The sequence below is a fragment of the Neolamprologus brichardi genome, chromosome 6 (assembly GCF_056152115.1).
Source record: "Neolamprologus brichardi isolate AB-2024 chromosome 6, ASM5615211v1, whole genome shotgun sequence".
Classification (NCBI taxonomy): Eukaryota; Metazoa; Chordata; class Actinopteri; order Cichliformes; family Cichlidae; genus Neolamprologus; species Neolamprologus brichardi.
The window spans coordinates 34,109,784-34,132,955 of NC_142109.1; the positions used below are offsets into that span (position 1 = coordinate 34,109,784).

The 23,172-nt window shown below is 41.9% G+C and overlaps 2 protein-coding genes across 2 annotated transcripts; one reads left to right on the forward strand and one right to left on the reverse strand.

Annotated features, from left to right (window-relative positions):
* The first annotated feature begins 446 nt into the window (after window positions 1–446).
* Window positions 447–5,088, forward strand: psmb3 (proteasome 20S subunit beta 3). The gene is made up of 6 exons (XM_087842174.1): window positions 447–601; window positions 1,809–1,993; window positions 2,616–2,723; window positions 3,863–4,040; window positions 4,266–4,360; window positions 4,901–5,088. The coding sequence occupies exons 1-6, from the start codon at window positions 599–601 to the stop codon at window positions 4,947–4,949; spliced, it is 618 nt and encodes a 205-aa protein (XP_087698300.1). The 5' UTR covers window positions 447–598; the 3' UTR covers window positions 4,950–5,088.
* Window positions 5,089–5,567: 479 nt separating this feature from the next.
* LOC102778819 (phosphatidylinositol 5-phosphate 4-kinase type-2 beta) lies at window positions 5,568–22,586 on the reverse strand. The gene is made up of 10 exons (XM_006799619.3): window positions 21,984–22,586; window positions 18,055–18,152; window positions 14,094–14,190; window positions 13,854–14,006; window positions 12,716–12,862; window positions 10,444–10,482; window positions 9,975–10,088; window positions 8,031–8,292; window positions 7,824–7,927; window positions 5,568–7,444 (listed from the first exon to the last, which is right to left on the reverse strand). Exons 1-10 carry the CDS (start codon window positions 22,125–22,127, stop codon window positions 7,364–7,366), a joined length of 1,239 nt encoding a protein of 412 aa, XP_006799682.1. The 5' UTR covers window positions 22,128–22,586; the 3' UTR covers window positions 5,568–7,363.
* Between the last annotated feature and the right edge of the window lie 586 nt (window positions 22,587–23,172).

Consider the following 23,172-nt stretch of genomic DNA (forward strand, 5'->3'; position numbering starts at 1 on the left):
TGCAGCATAGATTGTCAACTGAAGCATAAATCTCCAGTAAGGCCATGTGTTTGCTTTCACCTTATGGCAGCTATCATCAGCTGGAATTAATTGTTCTGCAGGTTATGTGGCGTATGATGAGCAGCAAAAGTGTTATTGTATGGCAAAATAAAAAATAAAAAAGATTAGCTGACCTCTCTCTATTATATGGTGGCTGTGTCACATGAAGTGAGTGTACACGTGTAATTACAGTGGATTATTATTATTTTTTTCTCATTCATGATCAAATAAAATGTAATCTTTTAATCAGGGGAGTGACAGCACAGTTTTAAACTACCTTACCGCTCCGCTGTGTTTCAATTTCGCTTCAACGCGCCTCTACCAAACTATGCACGCTTTGGTCACGCTGCACTTCTCACCCAATCACAGTCGCACATTGACGAGGATGTCAGCCAATCATATCTGAAGGCTACCGTTACGTATGTAGATACGTTAGTGTGATCTCGTGTTTCTAAATCGTGTAGTCACTGTCGGAAGCTAACGGCAATCATTCACAAAGCTGGGAAGCAGCAGAGTTTGTCCGTTTTAGCAGTTAGGAATCTAAACCAGCGCCTTCACAATGGTAAGAACATTAAAAAATAAGTTAACGTCCGCGCGGCTGGTTGGATAAAAATTATATTAAACTGAGTTTGTAGGCTAACTGAGACTTGAGCTAACAACGGTAGCATCAGACATCTTTAGCATGGTCACTAAAGTTACCTACCGGTAACATCTGAATTAATTCTGAGGAAAATGCGAAGTTAGTTTTACAGTAAATCATTATTTAATTACTGGTAATGTCCTAATGAATAATTTAGCTATCGATTCTGGAGAATAAAAATAGAGAAAACCTGAAAGCTAAATGCTTAGCTCCTGCTACTCTTGAGCTAGCGTTGAATTTTGTGCAGGATTGTTCTTTTAACTCACTTTTTTGGCTTCGGTTTCAGTGTTTTACAACGCTAGTCAGCGTGTTTAGTCTCAGCCAAAGCTCACTAGACACTGTAAGATTAAACAGACACTGACAGATTAAAATTTAAAGCGATGAAAACAGTTAAAACTGGATTTTCTAAAGCTGCTGTCAGAAGCAAACATCAGCAACCTGCATCTCAGGAGCGCTGTTCTCCACTAGAAAACCTCATGAATTGCCAATGTATACATGCAATTTTTCGCACACTTTCTTACTGTTTATGTGGTAAGATGGTAGCTCTTGTGAGAGTTACACTTTTTGGTGTTAAAAATCTCTGTTTAGTCAGTATACGTTTTGCTTTTGCTTTTATAATGTATTAAATAAACGCTATTTTTCCACTGTAGCCAAGTCAAGACTATTATTTCTACAGAAAAAAAACATAATACATTTAGATACTTTTTAGACACAGAAAGGGAGAAAATACAAATATGACAAGTTATACCACAAAAACAACATCAGTAGATGTCAGTAGATGGTCTAATCCTAATAGAACAAAATCCAGGACTTTTTTTTGGTGGTATTCTAACTAAAACACAGAAATTGATTTGTTATACATGCTGTATACATGTTTGTCATTTTTGATACCCAGTTTTTAAGCATGTACATCCCCCTGATTCAGTTTTATGGTAAGAGGATACACTGAAAATGTGAGACTTTTATCTTTAGTAGTTTTTCAGATATTCATGTTCATCCAAACTTTGGACCAAAAAATCTTCAGGCAAATCTGATGACCCCAGTCATTTGAGGTGATGTGACCCTTTTATAGATTTGGTTGATCGGGTGATTGATCCATTTTGTCCTCCATCCTCTTCTCCTCTCCCAGTCTATTATGTCATATAATGGCGGGGCCGTCATGGCCATGCGGGGGAAGAACTGCGTGGCGATCGCAGCAGACCGGAGGTTTGGCATTCAGGCCCAGATGGTCACGACAGACTTCCAGAAGATCTTCCCCATGGGAGACAGGCTGTACATCGGGCTGGCTGGTTTGGCGACGGATGTTCAGACAGTGTGAGTGGGAATCTCGTCCTCTCAAAATGTCTTTTTTTATGCCTTTATTTTATTTGTTCTGCTTGGAATCAGCTCATTGGTTTGCAAACTTTCAGCTCAGTTTCTGAAACTTTGAAGTGAAGCAAAATATGTTGAAAGAAATGAAATACAAGGATAAAAAGTGATTTTTCGGTTTCCTTTCCTCATGTTTTATTCTCATCCACCTGCACACAAGGAGTCTTAACTAAATGAGACACCCTCACTTTGGAGACCAATTTTTTTTTTTGAATGATGTTAAATATATGTGATATTTGACACAGCTGGATCATCTCTCAGCCTGCTGCTGGTGTATTTTATGATCACATCTTAACAGTTTGGCAGCAGCTCTTCCTAAAGGGTTTGTTCCTGCTGTCTCAGCCTGTACCTGGGAATAACTACAGTCATGTCAATGGGAGAAAAATTAACCAGGGTCCAGTTTAACCAGACTAAACATTGAGTGTGAAACCACCCAAATTTAATTACCACAGTCTTCGTGTTTGATAGCACAAGATGGTAGTAACAGACTTTACTGAACTCATTTCTGATGCTGAATCAGGACAGATCAGTGGTCTAATGATTTCTTGTCTTCCATCCCTTTTTGCAGATCCCAGAGGCTTAAATTCAGACTCAACCTGTATGAGCTGAAGGAGGGTCGCCAGATCAAACCCAAAACCTTCATGAGCATGGTGTCCAACCTGCTGTATGAAAGGAGGTGAGTACGCTGAACTGCCGAAAGCATGAATACTAATTTGTCTTTTGTTTCTGCCAGTTTGTTTGAAGAATGAACTCAAAAGGTCACCTCAGTAGTGTTCTGTGTTTATACTTGCACAACAATCTATTGGACCACGTACTCCTGGAGTCTGAGCTCGGTCCAGTCAGTACTTTAACCCTTTAAAACCGGTCAGAGCGGGCACGCTCTGTTTTGCATAACTATTTTTAAATCCCAGTAGCTCTGCAACCACGTAAGCTAGCGCAATAATTTTTTTTGCATGTGAAACTGGAGGAGTTGTACTTCCATCTTATGCCATCAGCTTGTCCTCGGTCACAGTTTCCTTCCACATATAGCTTTGCAAAAACTGCATAAAAACCACTTGCAGCAACAAAAACATAATATTCCAGAAACACGCTTTGCCGAGCCGATCAGCTGTTCGTAATACTTCCTACGTCCATCAGCACGAACTATCGCATGTCCGCCATGACCTGCCCGAAACCGGAAGTGACGTCATTTTCACGGAAGTGTAGTTTTTTACCATCAGGGCCTCATGAGCCTATACTGGTGTTTTTAAAAGTTATGTTTGACTTTATGACTTTCTGTGTGGTTTCTGGGATGCTTAGGACTCATATTGCACTGCTGGAAATAGTTTATTTTGATGCATATGCTGCTTTTTTGCAAATTTGCACTATAATATTTATTTTTGTTTTTCCTGCAGTGTATAGAAATTGGTGTATTTCAAAAATAAAACTATGAAGACACTCAAAATAAATTTCCTGTGGTGGGAAACTATTTTGTGCAACTTTTTTGTATTTACAGTTTTGAGTTATAAGCCTCTTAAATTTCTCTAACTAGAAATATATGTTAAAAAAACAAAAACGATTTTCAATTTTTTTGTAGTTTTTTGCACTTTTTTGCAATTTATGTAATTACTATGCACTTAATGCATACATATTATTAAAATTTGGGCTATAATGGGTGTATTGATGTATATCAACTTGAAATGCTCCCAAAAATGGCTCCACAGCATGTAAAAATATAATATAAGCTCTGGCGGACTTGGTTCTATGGTAGGTCTTAAAGGGTTAATGCGAATGTGGCAATGCTGGACACTTCTTCATGTCTGATTCTCTCAATAGGTTTGGGCCTTACTACATCGAGCCTGTGATCGCCGGATTAGATCCTAAAACCTTTGAACCCTTCATCTGCTCCTTGGATTTGATTGGCTGCCCCATGGTGACAGAGGACTTTGTTGTGAGCGGCACCTGCTCGGAGCAGATGTACGGCATGTGTGAATCTTTGTGGGAGCCGGATATGGTCAGTATTAAACCTGAAACCACCTGTACTTGGGTTTAGTTTATTTGTGTTCAGATATGTCTGCAGGATTGTTAGTGAGCTTACCTTTTCTTTTTTTAAAAATTTAAATATCTGTAGTTTTAACTTACACTGTTCAACATCCAAGGAATTTAAACGCAACATGGTGGTTAAAGACGCAGTAATTCTTCTCTGAGTGTTGATTTGAATTTTGTTCTGGTCATGCAGGAGCCGGATGATCTGTTTGAGACCATCTCCCAGGCAATGCTGAATGCAGTTGATCGAGATGCAGTTTCTGGCATGGGAGTCGTCGTACATGTCATGTAAGTATGGCGTGCAGGTTTGCATCCACACTGTCTTTCAGCCATGGCTGGTGTAACAGGTGGGGCTTTCCCTGAATGAGGGGTCCGAGAAGAATTAATCTTATAGTGGTGGTACACATCCACAAGATCCATCATTTCTATGCTGCTTGTTCTTTGTCTGTAACTAAGCAACCAAGAGACAGACCTCAGTCTCCCCTCTTAATACTCCTCATTTATTTCTTCACCTTTCCTGCATGGCTTTACCTTTTTTCCCCTCTCCTCCTCTTTGCTATAAATCACACCGTTGGTTTACAGCAGTGTTTTGACCCCTCCCTGAAAGCTCAGTCTGTTTAGTTCAGAGGGTTGTTGGTCATTGAGGTCAGTCCAGAAGTAGGAAAAGGTTAGATGAATCTGTAGAAGTGTTACCCAATCAGCAGTTACGTGCATACAAGTCAGTCCACATGACGAACATAACAAAGTATGTATTTTGGGGCTGAGCACAGCGCAGAGCTGCTGGGCGGAGTCTGCAGTGATTGACGGCTGTTTTCTTTTGTCTGGCAGTGAGAAAGACAAGATCACCACACGAACCCTGAAGGCCAGGATGGACTAGAGCTCCTTCTCTTCATACATCATTAACTCAGATATTTTGTACAAAAATAATAAGAAATCCTTGTATTGTGTCTCTTTCCTCATTCGCATTGTTCAATAAATGAACTTAGGTTTAAACAATAAACACGACCGATGTCATTGTTGGAGGATCTTGTTTAATATCGCTTCTAACCTTAGAAATCGAGTTCACTGTCGAAATCAACGCCTCAAAGTGAAATCACAAACTGATTGAGTGAATCTTTGAGTTGTTAAAATGCTCTAACAAATTACATTTTTAAGGATTGAAGGTGAACCACAAAGTTTAGACTTCACCTTTGATATTTGTGCCACTTGTTCCTTCAAACCTTCACCCTTGATACTTCATGTGTAGTGGAAGTAGCAGTTGAGGGTTCAAATCCAATCAGGCACACCTTCCAGGAAAGCTCACCAAGAGCACACAAGTCTCCCACAGAATACGATGTAGTTTAAGGCACCAGTGGGAAAGATGTTGAAAAAGCACAGAAAGAAAACAAGCCCCTTAAAAATGCCATTTACAGAATATTAAACTCACATAATGTCAATATGAGCTCAAGAGGGCTGGACCAGTAAAGCCATTACCTATAAAAAAAGGAAAAAAAACTTTTATTTGTTAAAGTAGTACACATTTAATCCCCAAGTTACAAAAAGTGCAGTTTCAACAATTTTTTTTTCCACATTATAAAAGAAATACTGCTGTAGTAAATCACAGGAAATGCATACAAAAAATGCAGAGACTGCCCAGTAATCCAAAACGTTTCATGCCAATTCACAAAAATATCCCGTTCTTACTGTGAACCTACTGGATTTTTATATGCATGTAGTAAATACTCAAACATGAACACTTCTGTTATGTAACAGAAAGAAAATCTGTCATTTAACAGTTTACTTCAGCTGACCCACAGGGCATGGAAGAAGGCTGTAGAGTTGACAAAACAAAAATACTTTGCCCTCCTAATTTTCACATTTTCCAAAATCATCCAAATGACCCCCAGACCGTTGGGATGGCAGCCTGGGTTTAAAGCAAACTGGAATTTTTCCTGGTTCCAGAGTCAAAATCAGGCAGGAAGTTTTCACCTGCCATCCAACAGCATGTTGGATTAATGGTGCCCATCTGGCCTCTGGACACGCTCACAAAACAGCTTCTTAATGTAAAGTTTGTAACAGTATAGCAATAAGAAAAAAAGCATAATAGATTCACTAGTATAAATGCAGTCTGGACTAATAGTTCTTATTGGTATAGTAATCAGATTACATGTAATCCATTACCCACCTAAGCCACAAATGAGACCCAAGAAGCAGAAAGAAGCACAGCCAAACCACAAAAACAAGATAAAACTCCCTTTAATATGCAATGAATCATTTTCAAGTAACCTTTTTTCCTAATGTCTGCTGGTAACAAAACAATACTGTATACAAACACAAAGTTGCTACATTAATGTAAACAAGATATAAAAATGATCCTTATGGTAATAAAACAAGTATTTGCTGCAGAATTCCCCTTTTTAAAGTGAATGTTTGTTTTTTTTTTGTCCTCTTTGACCGACCTCCACCAAGTTCACGGTTAAATTGGAAAAATATTCAGAAACAATATGGCAACAGAACATTCAAACACGGATTTTTTTTCTTTCCTTTTTTTAAAAAGTTTTAGTCGTAACACTCAGATGCCAAGTTCAGTGGTTTGATGTTTCAACTGGTGGAGTCTCATGTACAAGTCAGCCATGCATTTTTTTTTGATATTGCATTCTTTTACTTAATACACCATTATATATTCATGTGTTCATCGCCCTGTCGTTCCAAATCCATCAGAAGAACTTGTAAAAAAAAAAACAAAAGAAGAATTGTTACCGAGAGAGAAGCCCGATGGCGACTGTCGAAGAGTTTGCCATGCAATCAGACCTTTCTTCATCTGCGTGTGTGCTGCATGTGTGCTGCATGTGTGCATGTATGTCTAATAGAAATGATAGGAACAACAACAACATGAACAGAAACTAAAGAGACTCTACTAACGAACTGGTAACTGCTGAAGCTGACACACTCATTCAAGGCATTAGTGAGACAGTTTCCGTGCTGGCGTGAGGAGCAACAAGGTGGCTGAAGGAGAGCAGGTTCTTTTTTTTTGTTGTTTGTTTATTTGTTTGTTTGTTTTTTTTAAGAAAAACACCACAGGGAGAATACCAGGAACCAAATTCGGTGAGGGGTTCACAGGTGGAGTCGGGTAACAGGCTTGATGCTGAGGAGAGGTGGTTTAGTTTTAACGATGGGAGACTGACCTACACTGAGGTGAGGGAGGAGAGAAACGTGTGTGTGTCTGTGCGTGCGTGTGTGTGCGCGCGTGGGCGTGGCATCTGACAGATCTGTGACAGGGAGAGACCAGCTGGCTGGACTGGAAGATGATGTTTACGATAAGATGTTGGACATGAACTCGTAGAATCGTTTGGAGTACTGCTCCGGGTTCACTGTCGAGATCTCGGCCCCCGCCTGCGAACAAAAAAACAAACACGATTTAGATGAAGTGACACGTGATAAAGTACACAGCAACACACATTTCAAGAGAAAGAAAACAAACCTTTCAGGGAAAACCACACACAAAATCTGTTACCACGGCGACTGTGTCAGACAAAGCGATAATAATTATAAAAGCATCTTTAAATGACAGAGACATTAGACTACAGGCTGCGGCGATCAATCGCGCCATGTGATTAACGTCATCAGGAAGGAGGTGCTGGTTAGAAAGAAAGGCTTTCAGTCCACGCGGCCACGCCTGGGCAGCTTTTGTCTCGCCGTGTTTACGGCGGCACGCGGCTGAGCAGCAAAACAAACAGCCGGTGACGAGCAGAGCGCTAATCTTAACACTCACCCCATGTTTCACAGTTTTGGCAGCATGTGCAGCTTTTTTCTTAGCGTCATAGTGTGTGAGAATGTCGATGATCGCCATGAAGTATACCTCCTTCTTCACAGCACCTGCGGAGAACGCCACGAGGAGATTTGATTAAAACAAACAAAAGACGGCGTTAATCTGCTGGCTGCGAATTTCAGTAACACTCGTGTTAAAGGCGGCGCTCACTGTCATGGCTCTTGATCGCGTAAACATCCACAGAGGGGTCGAACTCCCCGGGGCCGAAAAACCCGCCGCAGTTCAGAGGGTTGCCGGGACTGTCGGGAGGCGTGCCGAAAGAGCCCGTTAACACGCCTCCTCCCATCCCGTCGTTCTCGTACTCCTCGTCCTCCCCCGTGCCCTCCACGTCCATCTCCTCCTGCTCCGCCCGCTCCACGTCGTGGATGCCCACCAGGAGACTGTAGTCCATGATCTTCAGAGTGGCCAGGAACTAAAACACACAGGAAACACTTGGTTCAAAACCTCTGCATCACAGAGCGGTCGCCGTTCCGGTCTTTCAGACTAACGTTTGGAATCATTTGACAAATTAAATTTCAAGTAACAGCTGTTAAAATATTCATGTGATGGTTAAATAAGTGAGGCATGCAGCGTTTACAGACAGTAAGGTTTCAGAAACATTTACTGATTATACCAGGAGGAGGCTGATTTGAACTTTTAGTTTACCTGGCGACGCATAGTGTTTTTTTTAAAAGCCGAGAAATGCGTCGTATTTGATAGCTTGCTGCGAGACCTCACACCGAGCGCATCTACTGTGGGTGTGGTGCCTGTTATCGGACCCGGAGTTTGCAACATCCCCCAAAAACCCGAAGAGGAGAGTCCTGGCCCCTAGCCCTGCCAGTGTAGCAGAAATGATGAGGATGATGATGCAGCAGCAGCCGTTCTTCTCTGCGTGAGTAGCTTAATGTTGTACGTGTGTAATTTACGTTGAGTAGGCTAACCACGTTATTACATTAATGCATGTAAGGTGAACTAGCAAACATCATCATAGCTACATGCGGCTGTCTTCTTGTTTGATGGCAGATACTCCCTTCACCCTGGCCAAAAAGGCTAAAATGACCAAAGAAAAAGTGGGAAACAGCTGAACATGAGAGGTTTTTGGACAAAGTTTGTGTCTTTTCCATTGTTTAAGCTGCTTCCAGCCAAGAGTGATGCCATATATGCCCCATAGCTGCAGAAAAGGCTAACATTGTTATCTTTTTACAAAAAAACAGCTGAACATGAGAGGTTTTTGGACCAATTTTGTGTTCTCCATTCTTTAAGCACCGGCACCGTTTCAAAAGTACTGGTTTGGCACCGGTATCGGATAAAACCTAAACGATACCCATCCCTAGAAACGAGCGTAGAAAGAAACATTTACTGATTATACCAGGAGGAGGCTGATTTGAACTTTTAGTTTTTTATCTTTAGAAATACATGTTGTAGCCAAGGGAAAATAAAAGTCTTCGTCAGGCTTTATGCAGTCATGTGGAAAATTAAGTACACCTCATGAACCACTTTTAGCAACAATAAGCTGAAGTAAGAGTTTTCTGTATGGCTGTATCCGTCTCTGACATCCTTTCTTTAGCTACAGCTCTCTTCTCTTTGTGCAGCATTTCAACCAGACTGAGGTCTGATGTAGATTTGCTGCTCTGCTGAGCATCACTGTCCTGTCACAATGACTCTAGAAGACTTTGGTATACAGAGTTCACGGACCACTCAATGACTGCATGGTGCTCATGTGCTGCGGCTGTAAAACAAGATCAAACGATCACCCCTGCACCACCACGCTGACAGAGCATCAGAACCTTCCTCTTGGCAACCCTTCGAAACAAACCACACTTGTTCTGTCTCTTCCTGATGATCCTGTCACGAACTTGTGCATTTAACACGCTAACTGTAGAGCCTGAATCTGAGTGCTACAAGCTAAAATGAGAGCGCATTAACAGAAAAGATCCAAACTGGAGTTCAGACTTTACATAAACGAATCAATAAAAATAAATTATATTTAGGCTTACTCATGCGTAACGTTTTAGCGCAGGGAGCCTGTTAACAAAAACAATCTCAGTATTTATGCTGGGTGAAACGGTTTCATTCCAGAGCAGGAACAATGAAAGCCTGAATGTGTGTTTTTACCTCCACATCCCGTTTTAGCTTTTCCAAAAAGTACTTTTTGTTGTCGTCTCCTATCTGCAGCTTGTGGCCTTCATTCAAGAAGTCGTTGTCTTTGAAAGTGGGGAGCTCTTTCGCCTGAAGAGAAGAGGGGGTGGTGTTATGAAGCTGCAGCAGGAGCCGTGTTTTATATTCAAACCGAACCTGTTTTTAAATGCTAATGAAAAACTCAGAGGTGCCGGGGCCCACCTACATCATCGGCTGCTGACTTTCAGCGTGCACTGATGTTAACATTCATATTCATAACATTCACATTCATCCATGTGACAGAGAAAATACACAAATTTAAGTCAAATCATGCTGACAGCATCTGCTTACATACAAGTACTTAATTTTAGCAGCAGTGTGACAGGTTTGCTTGTGGGGCGAGCTAAGGCCGTCTATTTTTATCCCATCGTGTCAGCAGACATCAATGCACAGAAATAAAGCCCACCTTCTCCTTGTCGCTGGCTTCCCTTGAGACTGTCGAACCCTAGAAAAGATGCAAAATAAGAATAAAAATAGAGTGAGCGAGTCACATCAGAGGAAGCATTAGCATATTCCCTGTTTGCACTCAGCTGTCAGTATTAGAAACACAAAGATGCTTTCTCCTGAGGATACCGGCATGCAAGGAGGTGTGTGCCGATAAGCACCGATTAAAGAAGTGAGCTAGTCATCTTCATACAGACCTAGTTCAATCCTTGGGTAGCAATCAGGGATGCAAATATCGAGGGATCTGTCTGATTAATAGTTACAGAAAAGCCAAAAGCAACAGAAACTGGATGTTTTAAAATTACATTTATTTCTAAAGTTTATAAATTATGGCCTTCAATTAAAAAATACTTCCTTAAAAGAAAAATTATCAATTATTTCTTCACCTTTGCACAGATTGTGATGAATCCTTTATTGTTTTTTAGATATTTATTGTACCCACAGACAAGTGAGTAGAAGATGAAGACACCGTGCCATTTTTACTGACCACCAGGGGGCGATACTTGGTTCCAAATAGACTCCAGCTTGTGTGGAAGTGGATGGTAAAAAGTCCCACAGCCTCCTTTCTCTGTGACTTCAGTAAAAATCCTTCCCGAGTTTATGTGATTAAGTCTTATTCAGCAGATCATTAATTCCATTTTACTAAGCTTTTGTCATTTTAAGAGCCAAAAAAGATTATCTGGGGTATTCTTAATGGCTTCGCTGTTAGTCACAAGCCGTTAATCGATGATTGTGCAGTTTCTCAGATGGACCTTTCGCTCTCACATCCGGTTTCAAAACACCAAGATGGCAACAGCAGAAGTTATAAAGACAACTGAGCTGCGTTGAAGTGTTTCAGCTCTTTGTCATGGCCTTCATCGTTCAGGGCTGCGCTAATGAACAACGATCGGCAGCAGGATTGCTAATCAAAACAGCATTATCAGTTAAACATTACACTTAATCTCCCTCACTGTAGCTTCATCTCAGCATCTCAACAACACTTTGGACACAATAGTTTTATATTTTTATGCTGCTTTCATAGTGAGTTGAGAATTTGTCATGATTCGGGGGAAGATGTTCCTCGCTGTTGGTCTGATTTGAAATGAGATGGGTCTCCTGTGTATTTGCAGAGACACTCGTTTATCTCTTTAACCCAGCATGTGTTGGTCAAAGAATCTGCTGTGTGTGGGGAGGGAAAGGCATTTCATACCAGTATAATCACGAGCATGGAACAAACAGTGCTTTCGTTCCCAGGAGACTCCTCTATATGAAATTGATCTATCGTCTAAAAATATTTTACTGCCAAAGAAAAAAAAAAGTTCAGGAGGTAGAGCAGGTCATCTACTAATTAGAAGCCTGGTGTTTTGATCTCCGATGCTCCCGTCTGTATGCCAAATATCCTTGGGCAACATACTAACACCCAGCAGAAAATACTTAAGCATAAAAAAAGCTTGTATGAATGGGTGAATGAGGCCTGTTGTAAAAAGCACTTTGAGTGCTCAGAGTAGAAACGCACTTTACAAGAACCGGTTCATTTACCACAAGTGGTTAAATTAACAGATATTGTTAAATAACCCTCAAGTTTAAAAAAAAATGAAAGCTAAATTATGAAACTGAATTTCATGATTGTATGCGAGACCGTAAATGTGGCGTAAAGTGTAAATGACCTTTAAATTTGGTAGATATTTTTACGTTTGTTTGAAAGGTACTTCGGTTTTATTTTGAAATCCATGCTTTTATTTTGAAAGGCGCAAAACCGTTCAAGGGCTGTTAGTAACGTTTCTTTTAGGATATGGTAAATAGTGTGCCTTAAAGTGAAAAATATGTACGTTTCCTCTGCCAATTAGTACCTGGCTGACAGTGGCACAAGGTTTGTTAATGTTTCCTTTAACGGAATAAGTTACATGCAATCAAAATGTTGTTTAATAGAGTTTATGTTGTTAACCTTGACCTTTATGTGTAGTTGTAAGTTAGTGAGGTGATATAATGAATTGAGTGATGTAAATTTGATGTATATGCTATATATGAGCAGGAGAAATTTGTTTCCTTTGATGTTATTAATATTAATATTGCTGGTTTTGTTTTGCTCCTAGCTCTGACGGTGTCTTCACTGAATGTTTCAATAAAAACATTTCCAATAAAACCTCTGTGAAGCATCAGTATAAGAGACCATCATTCAGCCAGGGATGCTACATAAAGCACTCTAAAAGGATGCTGAGACTTGTGTTGATGTGCGGCGTAGCCAGCCTACCTACCTTCAGGTCGTATTTGCGGTGTACGGTGAGCCGATGGCTGAATACATTCCGGGTCACCACCATGTACGTCTCCACCCCGTCCACCGTTAGCCTGTACATGCCCAGGAACTGAGGGAGCAGCGTGTTGCCATGACACTCCACTATAAACTGGAGACGGCCAGGGGAGGCGAGCGCAGAGAGAAACAGGAAGTGTGGGGGTGAGGAATCGAATGCACGCAGAATACAAGCTGATTAAAAGTGAGCGCAGCTTCGTTTCTGTGTCTAACTTTAAAAGGCAACACTTTCCCGTGTTGGGACGGGAATTATTCTGCTCATTTCCAGCGCCACGCATTTATTCCTGGACTCTGCTAAGCTAGCTTTGCACAATTCACAGCTCAGAATAATCCTTCTTTATCTTATGGCCATGCTGCAGATCCAAGCAATCCGTTTTAGCTCCTCCTACTTCTGGCTTCATTTCCTCCTGATCTGCTGGGGCTGATATGTCCCTAAACTTTTAGATTCTCTATGACGTCATAAAATATAAATACTGCCGGCGTCTATAAACACCTGTGCTATCAATTTGAAACTCCTACGTCGTTTCATTCTTCCGTTCACACACCTGTGTCCACTCCGCCCGCCCTGCAGGGCGACAGCAATAATCCGTCAGCCTTTTACGGCCGAGGGGTAAAAAGCGAAGCTGGGCGTTTCACCTAATTTGTTGTGTTATTCTTCTTTTATTCGTCACCACTGAGTCACACCAGATTTTTTGACAACAGGCTTCAGCCCTGCCTGGCTTTAAACTGACAAGCCAATTGTTTTACAACATGTTTGAATTATTGGTTTTTAATCTTCTGTCCGTGCGTATATGACTGCATTTTACTGTGCGTATTATCTGTGGCTTAGCGAGAGCCGCCTAAATAATCACAGGGATTACTTGTACAAACGCCGACCTCGTTATTTAAAACCTCGACCATTTCTGCAACAATACATGGACAGAAAATAGATTAATAACAGGTTCTCTTTATCTTTAGATTAAAATCTAGATTAGAAATTATTTAACAAACTGATGCTCCTGAATTTTTCTCCTCACGTTTCGATATTAGGATAATGAATCACAACAAAAGTCTGGCTCTGCAGTTCCTCGCAGCGGTGCCTCTACCTGGTGATATTTCTTTAGGATGTTGTGCATCTCAGCGATGTCCTCGCTGGACACGGTTTTGATGACGAAGCGGTGGTCGTAGCTGGACAGGATGCGGTTGCCGAAGCGGCCCTGGGTGTCGCTGTTGAGCGGGGCGCTCCTGGTCAGAGAGTTCTGCCAAACCGAACGCAACAAGGTGGATTAAGCTCCTGTGAGAGCTAACGAACATTTCTGCTTGTGCGTCAGTGTCTGAGGTCTCACCTGGTAGTCCTGGTCATCGATGCAGAACCTCTCCCTCAGGTTTCTGAACACCATGGGGCAATACTCTTTAAACTTAAAGCGACTAGGCAGGTTTTCTCTGGCAGGAGAGACGAACAGAGTCAACACAAACGCAAACGAGGAATTAAAAATCACTGACTTCAACTTTTTTTTGCTCGCTGTTGCATTTATTTCTGCTTCTTTGGAATCGGACTGAACAAAGAGATCGTGTGAAGTTGTCATTTGCAGTACAGCACTGTGAACTCACTCGAACTGATTTAAATGTAAAGATCTCAACAGCATTATTGCTCTGATCACTTATGAAAAACAAACAAAAAAATAGATTTTAAAAAGCTCGTGTATAATGTGATGCGGTTACTAATGCAGCCACAAATCAAATATTCTTTATGTTGCACTGCTTGCTCTCACACTGAAACCACTGCAGAGCTGATACACTGGGATATGGACCATCAGTTTACAGCTTATAAGTGAGAAACGAGCTCTCCTGAGTAAATAAAGTGAAACTAAACTTAACTAGTTCAGATCTTCTGAACTTTTTCGCTGATGTTGAAAAAAGAAACAAAACAACACACTGATTCATTTTAGTTCCACTGAAGGCTCAACCCCGAGCAAAGAAATGGAGCCAATGTGGAAGTGCCAAAAGTCACAGTTCCTCTAAAGAGCCTTCAACGCACCGCTGCACTCTTACATCTATTCTTTTCTACTGTTTGCGCCGCACAAGAACAGTTTCCTGCTGGGAAACACTTACATGTGCCGCTGCTAAATTGCTAAATTAAATCACTTTAAGCATATTTGCACTGCACAAGACACTAAATAATGTGGATTGCACAACACTGGACATTATATTCCTCATTTCCAGTTAATACTTGTACAGCTGCTGTTATTGTGTATATATATATATATATATATATATATATATATATATATATATATATATATATATATTTATATTTATATTTCTTCATACATTCTTATATATTTCTATACTGTGTATTGTGTATTTTGTTGTACAGTTATTTTATTTTCAACTTTAATTTATATATTTTATCTTATTCTTTCCCAGTTAAATTTACCCTTCATTCTAATTTGTGTTGTACAGTTATTTCATTTTTAACTTCATTTTTATATTTTATTTTATTCCTTCCAAGTTAAATTTACCCTTTTTAATTTTCATATTTATTTCCAATCTTATTCATAGCCTTTTCTTTTTTTCTTTAGGTCACGAGTAGTTGTCTAAGCATTTCACTGCATATCGTACTGTGCATGACTGTGTATGTGACAAATAAAATTTGAATTTGAATTTAAATTTCCACACAGGTTGAACTTTGACTCCAAATTTAAGCATGTTTACACCTTGGTATGAAAACCAGTTTCAGCTTCTATGGATAGTTTTCTAACAACTCTGAATATTGTGAGGTTTTGTAACGTATCCACCTGGATACTGCGGTTTAGGGGTGTTAGCACTGTGATTAATAGAAGCAGTTAGAGCCGGTCTCTGTCTGCTGGAGCAAAACTCTGCTACTCCGAGTCAAACTGGACCTTTTCTGTGTGCGTGTGCTGCTGGTGCTTTCTGAAGCATTTCTTAATCAACTATCAGGATAAAATTAAGGCTTGCTGTGCGGTACAGACTCTCCAACGAGTGAGATCACGGCGTCCGAGTCCATCTTTTATACAATCTGTGGCTTTCGCGATAAAAGCCCTTTTTCCATTAGTACCTACTCGGATCGACTCAACACGACTCGGATCGACTCGAATCGACTCGTTTTCCATTACAATCTAGTACCACCGAATGTGCACGGGGTCGTTATAGCAACGCGGCCAAGTGTCCCACAATTAGCATACGACACGAAGGCTGAACATCGAGGTAACGATACACCTGCCGCTCGGTCGGCTTTACGTCAGACTCGGCTTTGGTTTTTTTAGCCATTTCCCTCATTGTTGGGTTTGATTTTCGCAAACGACACTCATGACTCATCGAGGCACGACACTGACTAACCAATCGGTGGCATGCAGTCTGTCGATGTCACACTTTTGGATCACGTCGGATTGCGTGGAACCCGAGCAGAGTAGGTGCAAAAAAATCTGGTACCAAGTACGATCACTTAAAGAAAACCCTGAAAACCGAGCCGACGAGTAGGTACTAATGGAAAAGGGGCTAAAGGCTCCACCTTCAGCTGATCGATCTACAACAATGGATCCAGTCCAGGTGAGGTGTGTCGACACTGTGAAGGATACTGGCCAATGTTTATTCCCTAAAACCAACCAGTCCTGTAGTATAACCTGCATATAATGTAATATGTGATTAGGGCTGGGCTATATCATACCGTTCACGGTAATACCGGTGTAATTTTGGGCAACGATAGGAAAATGAAATATCGCGATAGAATATGGGTAAAACGCGCGTGCGCACTGCCTATGTTTACATACGCACATGGCGACGACGCAGAATGAGAAGAGCGAAAGCGGATCGTTAAATGAAACGGATGAACCAGAACTGGTTTGTTAAAATGCTGCAACTTCAGTGGTGTGGAACTGGTTTAGCTTTCGTCCGTCAGATACACAACAAAGCACTATTTTTGGTAGCGCATGCTAGCGTGCCGTCGTTATTACCGTGTTGTTTGGAAAATACGGCACACTTAAAATCAATCCTTTGATTTTTCTGAAAATCGACAGTGCCCCTTATAATCCCGTGTGCCTTATGTATGAACTCTGGTTGTGTTTACTGACCTCGAAACGATTTTATGTACACGGCGCTCAAAAATCTGTCAGATGTTTCAGTACGACTTTGCTAAGCTACGAAGCCGCACCGCTCGATGGATTGTCGGAGCATTACGGCTCCGACAGTACGTATCACCTCGCGGAGTGATACGTACTGTGCTTCAACATAATATTACGGTATTGTGTGTGTATAACCTCTTTTTAAGTTTTGTGGATATTATACATGGTTATGCTGAGAATATGTCGACCAGTTTCCACTGGAAATGCCTTTTGGTTAAACTGTCAACAAGGAATTTGCACTGTTAATTTTTTATATAACTTTAATGCACATAAAAAAACAGCTGCTTGTTTAAGTGAAAATACATTGATGGGGTTTTTTGCACTAATAAAGTTGTGGAGTTGTAAAGTATTTTGTCTAGTGTCAATTATATGGTCAGTTATATTGTTATCGCAAATTTTCAAATGTATATCGTGATAAATATTTTTGGTCATATCGCCCTGCCCTATATGTGATACCACAAAGATTTTCGGCATTTAAAGTTGCTGCTGTTTTAGATCGACTGTACAAAATACATTTTATAACAGCATCTGTAAAAGCGCTCAGGCAGCGCTTCAAGCACGAGCATACCTGAGCAAAGAGACCAAACCATCTGCACCTTAATAATGAGTCAAACGCTCAAAAACAAACAAACAAAAACCTACACACAAGTCATTAGTGGGGGTGCAAAACACCGCTAAATGTGAGCAACAAAGTGACTCATCTTTGGGGCAGCATTGGCTATATTTCAGTGATGTTTTTTAAATTCCACATTGTTTTGTCCACTCCTGCATGCTCAGCCGTGGGACACGTTTCTCTACCTCAGCCGTGCAGGGGTTAAGAAAACAGTGCAGAGTTTCAATGTTCCCAGGTTGGTACTTTGCAGTGAGGATGATTTAAAGTGTTCAACAATAATGTGTCTAAATGCAACCTCGTCCTGCAATAACATCCTCACCGTGGATTCAGATACGAGGCGTTCGGAGGGCTGCTTTTTACCTCTGAAAGGATTTCATGTTTGCAGAAAGTTAAAGGAACAACCTGCAATCTCTGACCAGCGAGCAGACTCGCAGAGTCCTTTTATGAGGAGTCAGTCTATCAGAATCAGAAGGTGTTCTGATCCCTGCTGGAGCCTTGACACGTTTGTTTACTCGTGGATTACGGACTGCGCCTAAGCTGTGATGTACCTACTTGTTAAATAGGTGGTTGTCCACTTTGATCTTGCTGTAGGCTTTAAAGTCGTCTGGCATCAGCATCACTGGTACAGGCACATTACTTAACTCGTTAATCTGAAAGAGGGAAGTGAGAACGAGAGAGAGAGAAATGAGGAAAGAGCCTGAAGAAGAGTGCAAACAGCTGAACAAACAGACTGCACGATTACTGAGGAATAACACAAACCAAGGGAGCAATATTGGCTTTTGCAATTTTGATCTGAGCACAAAACCAAAAAAATAAAAGCAAAAAAAACAGACTCCTACACAAAGTACTCAGTGAGTAGTGCAGGTTAATTTATAGAACAAAGCCACGACTACCTGTAACACAGCTCAGTGTTTCAAAGCCGTTTCAAATCTCTGACAGTGATTAACTCGGGGACCAAAGAACACGCAGGCAGGTTTTCTTGCTGCTGCGCCTCCAGACACTCGGCTCATTTACTGAAACTCATCCGGAGCAAAAGCGCAGCGATGAGCTTCGGAAAAAACCTTGCAAATGGCATAAATCACTTTATAGAGTGATGCAAAGGGACAGCACACAGTCACGGTGCTGCCGTTTAGAGGAAATAAGTTCTTCTCATACTGGAAGTAAACAGCACAGTTGGGTATGCGCAAATAATCAGCTGATACTGGCTCTGCTGATGATTATGGGACGTTAGACGCTGAAATTTGTTACCAATTTTGTGCTTCCTTAAAGTTCAAACGCTGCGATCAACGTTTTAAAGGTCGTCTAATTTTAGTTTTGCGTCACACAGAAAAATTAATGTTTGGTTACTTTGTAACTTTTTTTCCTCTTTGAACCCATCAAGTGCCAACGTCGCCTGTGTTCAGTTTAGTGGAAGACAATCCTCTTGCTCTTATTTTGAAAGGTCAGCTCACATTTGGTTTATCCGCAAAGTTCCCTTTAAGCTGCGACTTTCTGGAGGAAATCAAAAAAAACCTTCGGGCGTGGACAAGAGGCATCAGCTTATTACAAAATGCTTTTATTAGCTTCTGATCCTAACACTCAAAAGAACGTGGGAAATGGACTTAAATCTCAGCTTTCCAGCGGAGGAATGGCATTCTTAGGAATCTGAAAAAAATGTCACGTGAATTGCGTTCAAGATTGGTCCAATTTAAGATTTTAAATAGAGTTTACTTGACACCCTCACGGTTGCACAGGGTGGGTCTAGCCACTGACGATGCATGCTGGAAGTGCCAGCAGGGAAGTGGCACACTTTTACATTTGCTTTGGGGGTGCGTCAAAGTCCAAGATTATTAAATTCATATTCACACCGTAGTAGAGAAGGCTGTAGGTCAAGGGGTCCCATTTATGAACAGTCTTTACGTATTAGGAGACCCTTCAGCTTTGAGTCACTTACTCCTCTTGCTCATTGGGTACAAACAGCTATTATGCTGGAGAGGAAGCTGTTGGTGAAAGAGTGGAAGGCCTCATCGACTCCTACCTTCTCTCAGTGGTATACATCTTTGGGACAAGTGGCAGCTTACGAAAGATTATCATATAGACTGGACGACTATAACGACAAATGGGCTAACTACTTTTCATATACAGGTCAGTGACGTATCCGGCTAAAGTAGTTAAGGTCGGACTAAATAGGATAGCTGTAATTGGGTCTATGTGAAATATTAGCATCATTGTGTATTTATGTTATTTCGATTCTCAATTTGTTTTGTTGTTGTGATTTGGAATGTCCACTCTGTTATCTTCTTTTTTTGTTTGTTTGTTTTTTGTTGTTGTTTTAATATTAAAATCTAATAAAGTTTGAGTCATAAAAAAAAAAAAAAAAGTTCAGCTCACCCCAGCCCTCCCCGCCCACATGATCCCCTCCCCTCCAGTGGATGTTTGGACATATTTCAGCTCAAACTTCTTCGACTCCAGCTCACATCAATAGTCCTCCTCCTGCTCTGGAGGGCGCAGTAAACACAACCATGCACCGCTACAACAATCTCACCAAGGCTGCAGAGCACAACTCAGACCACTGCAGTCCAAGATGGGGGAGCTGGACGTCATCCGCAGGGGAGAGACTCACTGAAGAAGCTAGCACTCATACCGATCAGTAATGTGTTTGCAGAGGAAAAACTTACAAAATTGCTCAAAGAGCTGTACATGTATGTCTGCCCACCATAAACTGAATCTATATTTGAGAGAATATAATGTTAGTATAAAATATTGGTATCAGCTGTAGGTCATACCACTTCCTGCTACCTGATCACACGCAGAGATTAGCTTTTACTTGCTGATTTCTAATTTTAAAAAAAGCACGCTACAGTCTTACCTCAAGCCACCAAAGATAAGTCCAATATTTTCAATTTGACAGAGGTGTTTGCCCATGACGATCAAAGTTTCCAAACCAGATTTTCAACATGCAGAGAATCCAGTTTGACAGCTTCCTCATACCGGAGGCCCTACGTGTGCGCCGATGTGATGCAAGAAAATCAAGATCAGCTCACGCTGTCTTTTAAAGATCAGCGTCGCGCGTCCGTGTCAGTGAAGGAGTTTTGTTGGGGGATTAATAACATCACACAGGTGATGTCTCACATCGCCTCACACGCAGAGCAACAGTAAATCCTGCAGCATCACAGCTCAGGCTCCATTAAAAATGCATACGACTTCTGAGTGCAAGACGAAGGCTTTGATGAGAAGTCTGTTTGATGTCTTGAATCGGCTTCCCGCCCACACCTCAAATCGTCAAGACTTGTGTGCTGCTCCCACACACACACACACACACACACACACACACACACACACAAAGTTCACCAGCTGAATAATGGAGATGCTGCAGTGATAGCCATATCATTAGCAGCTCACTTAATTCCATAGCAGTGTGCATTTATTTGCTATTCCAGGCAGGCACAGGCGCTTCATGTAAATAGCATGAAGTGGGATATTCAGTCTCCCAGGGATCCTAACCCTTCTGTTACTACCTGTTAGACTTTGTGTTTTGTTAGTCTAATAATGAAGAATTCAATCAAGTATGACTGGAGCACAAATAAACAGGACCCCGGGAAGAAATGACAGCTTCGTGTGTCAACCAAGCAACATTTCAGCACCAGGTGTTCCCCAAGTCGGCACAATTTTTTCCAAAAAACTTCTGTCACACCTCAGGGGGTTGTTTTTCCGCGCATCAATCAAGCAAGAGTGCAACCGCCCCTGCACAGCAGGCAGGACTAAACTGCTGGTGCATAGCCCACTCCATCCATCCATCACTGGTGTCCAATCTGCCCCTTCACTGAGCTTTTCATAGGCATAGGCAGCCTCGTCCAAAAGCGAATGCGATAGATTTTCTGCTCTATTTATAGTGAAATGATGTGATGGAGTAAACTGCAGCGAACTGGACGCAGGCGCGGAGTGCGGTAGCTGCAAACGCAAGTCTCAGGAGCACGTTTGTTTGAACAATAGGCAGGCTGCTGTGAGCAGCTGTGTGCAGCTGTGTGGAGCTGAAAATCTGTGTAACCTGCTGCTCCGGCTGCCTGTCACACCCCTCCCACCCCACGCCTGCACGCACTTACAGCAACAGCTCACGATACAGCAACGAGATACCGAACACATTTTACGATGGCAGCTCACTGAATGAGCTCTCTCTCTTACACACGCATACAAACGCAAAACGTATCACAAATATGCACGTTTTCTCAAAAGTTAACCGAATAAAATCCCCGCAAAACTCGCGCTTCAGTCACAGCCACCCGCGGCGGCAGCAGTCCGCTATTAACTGCACGAAAACGGCTGGATTACAGCCCAAGTACAGTGTCATATACTTGGCTGAGTCCACGCATGAAAAGGATCAATTACAGGGCATCAAAACTGGCTTGACAGATGAAGGTAGCTGGCTAACAAGCTAGCATGCTAGCTAAATCAAAACAGCGGCGTAAACAAACAGCACACGGGCAGACTGCACAGGTATTTACCGTATGGTTGACACCCCACATTAAAACGCTGAGTATGGGCTCACTGGCGCGGAATAATTTCACTTTCTGTCCTATAAAATGCTTCTTTTTCGTCTTGGTTTTGCTGGCGCTGATAGGCGCTGCGCTGGTGCAGTTGGATGACATGTCTCCGGCTGGGGATTCAGGGTACGCAAGACGGCGGTCCGGGTCGTTCACACAGCGATAAATAAAAGCTAAATCTGAAAGTACAGAGCGTTTTTCCTTTTCGAAGAAATCTATAGGTGCATCGTGCTCGTTGACCAACTCGCAGCGAGTCTCTGGGCAGGATGACTGTCTGTTTGGGAGTCAGCGGTGAAGCATTTTGCGCCGTCACCACCCTTCCTCCTCCCGAGCAGGCCGCGGCGTATCCACACAGCAGCTAGCCGGCCATCGGGTTACAGCGCGGCCTCGCTCTAAAAACAGCCTGCAGCGGAGAACCGTCGCCGAGGCAGATCCTCTTCTCTCCGCTCAACGCCTGCAACCCAACACTGATGCCGTTTTACTTGGAAGTGAGTAATCCCGTCATGATGAGCGTGTTGTCACCAGCCCAGCGCTGAGATCGGGGTCTCCTCAAGATGGCGTCCGTGCTGCACTTCACAGTCAACAGCGGCCCCAGCAGGCCAGCGGGGGAATTGCAGGGATTCCCACAGTGTACCGCTCAGGGTTTGCTGCTCGAGCAGTGGTTCTCCCTTTTTTTTTTCTTCTGACGTGCCCCATTAAAAAAAAAAAGAAAGAAAAAAAAAGTTCATGCATTAGACTCCAGAATTTCTTCGTTTTCTTTGATGGCTGTCAAACAACACTGAGGTGTTCTGTAGCCACCTGCTTTGCCGGAGTAATGAAAGGAGACTCCAAAACGCACACCTGCATGCAGCACGAACTTGTGCATTTATATTTACACCCAGCTTTCACAATATCCATTTAATTTATAGTTTCTATTTCTTTTTCGTCTTCTTTTGGCTGCTTCCTTTCATGATCACCACAGCAGATCATCTCCCTCCACCTCACCCTGTCACAGAGGGCATGTTATCTCAAGCATCCCCTCTGCATGTCCTCCTTTGCTACATCCATGCACCTTCTCTGAGCTCTTCTTCTCGCCTGGGAGCTCCATCTTCTGTTTTTTTTTTTTTTTTGGGGGGGGGGGGGCAAGAATATCCTATGTTGGTAGTAATTC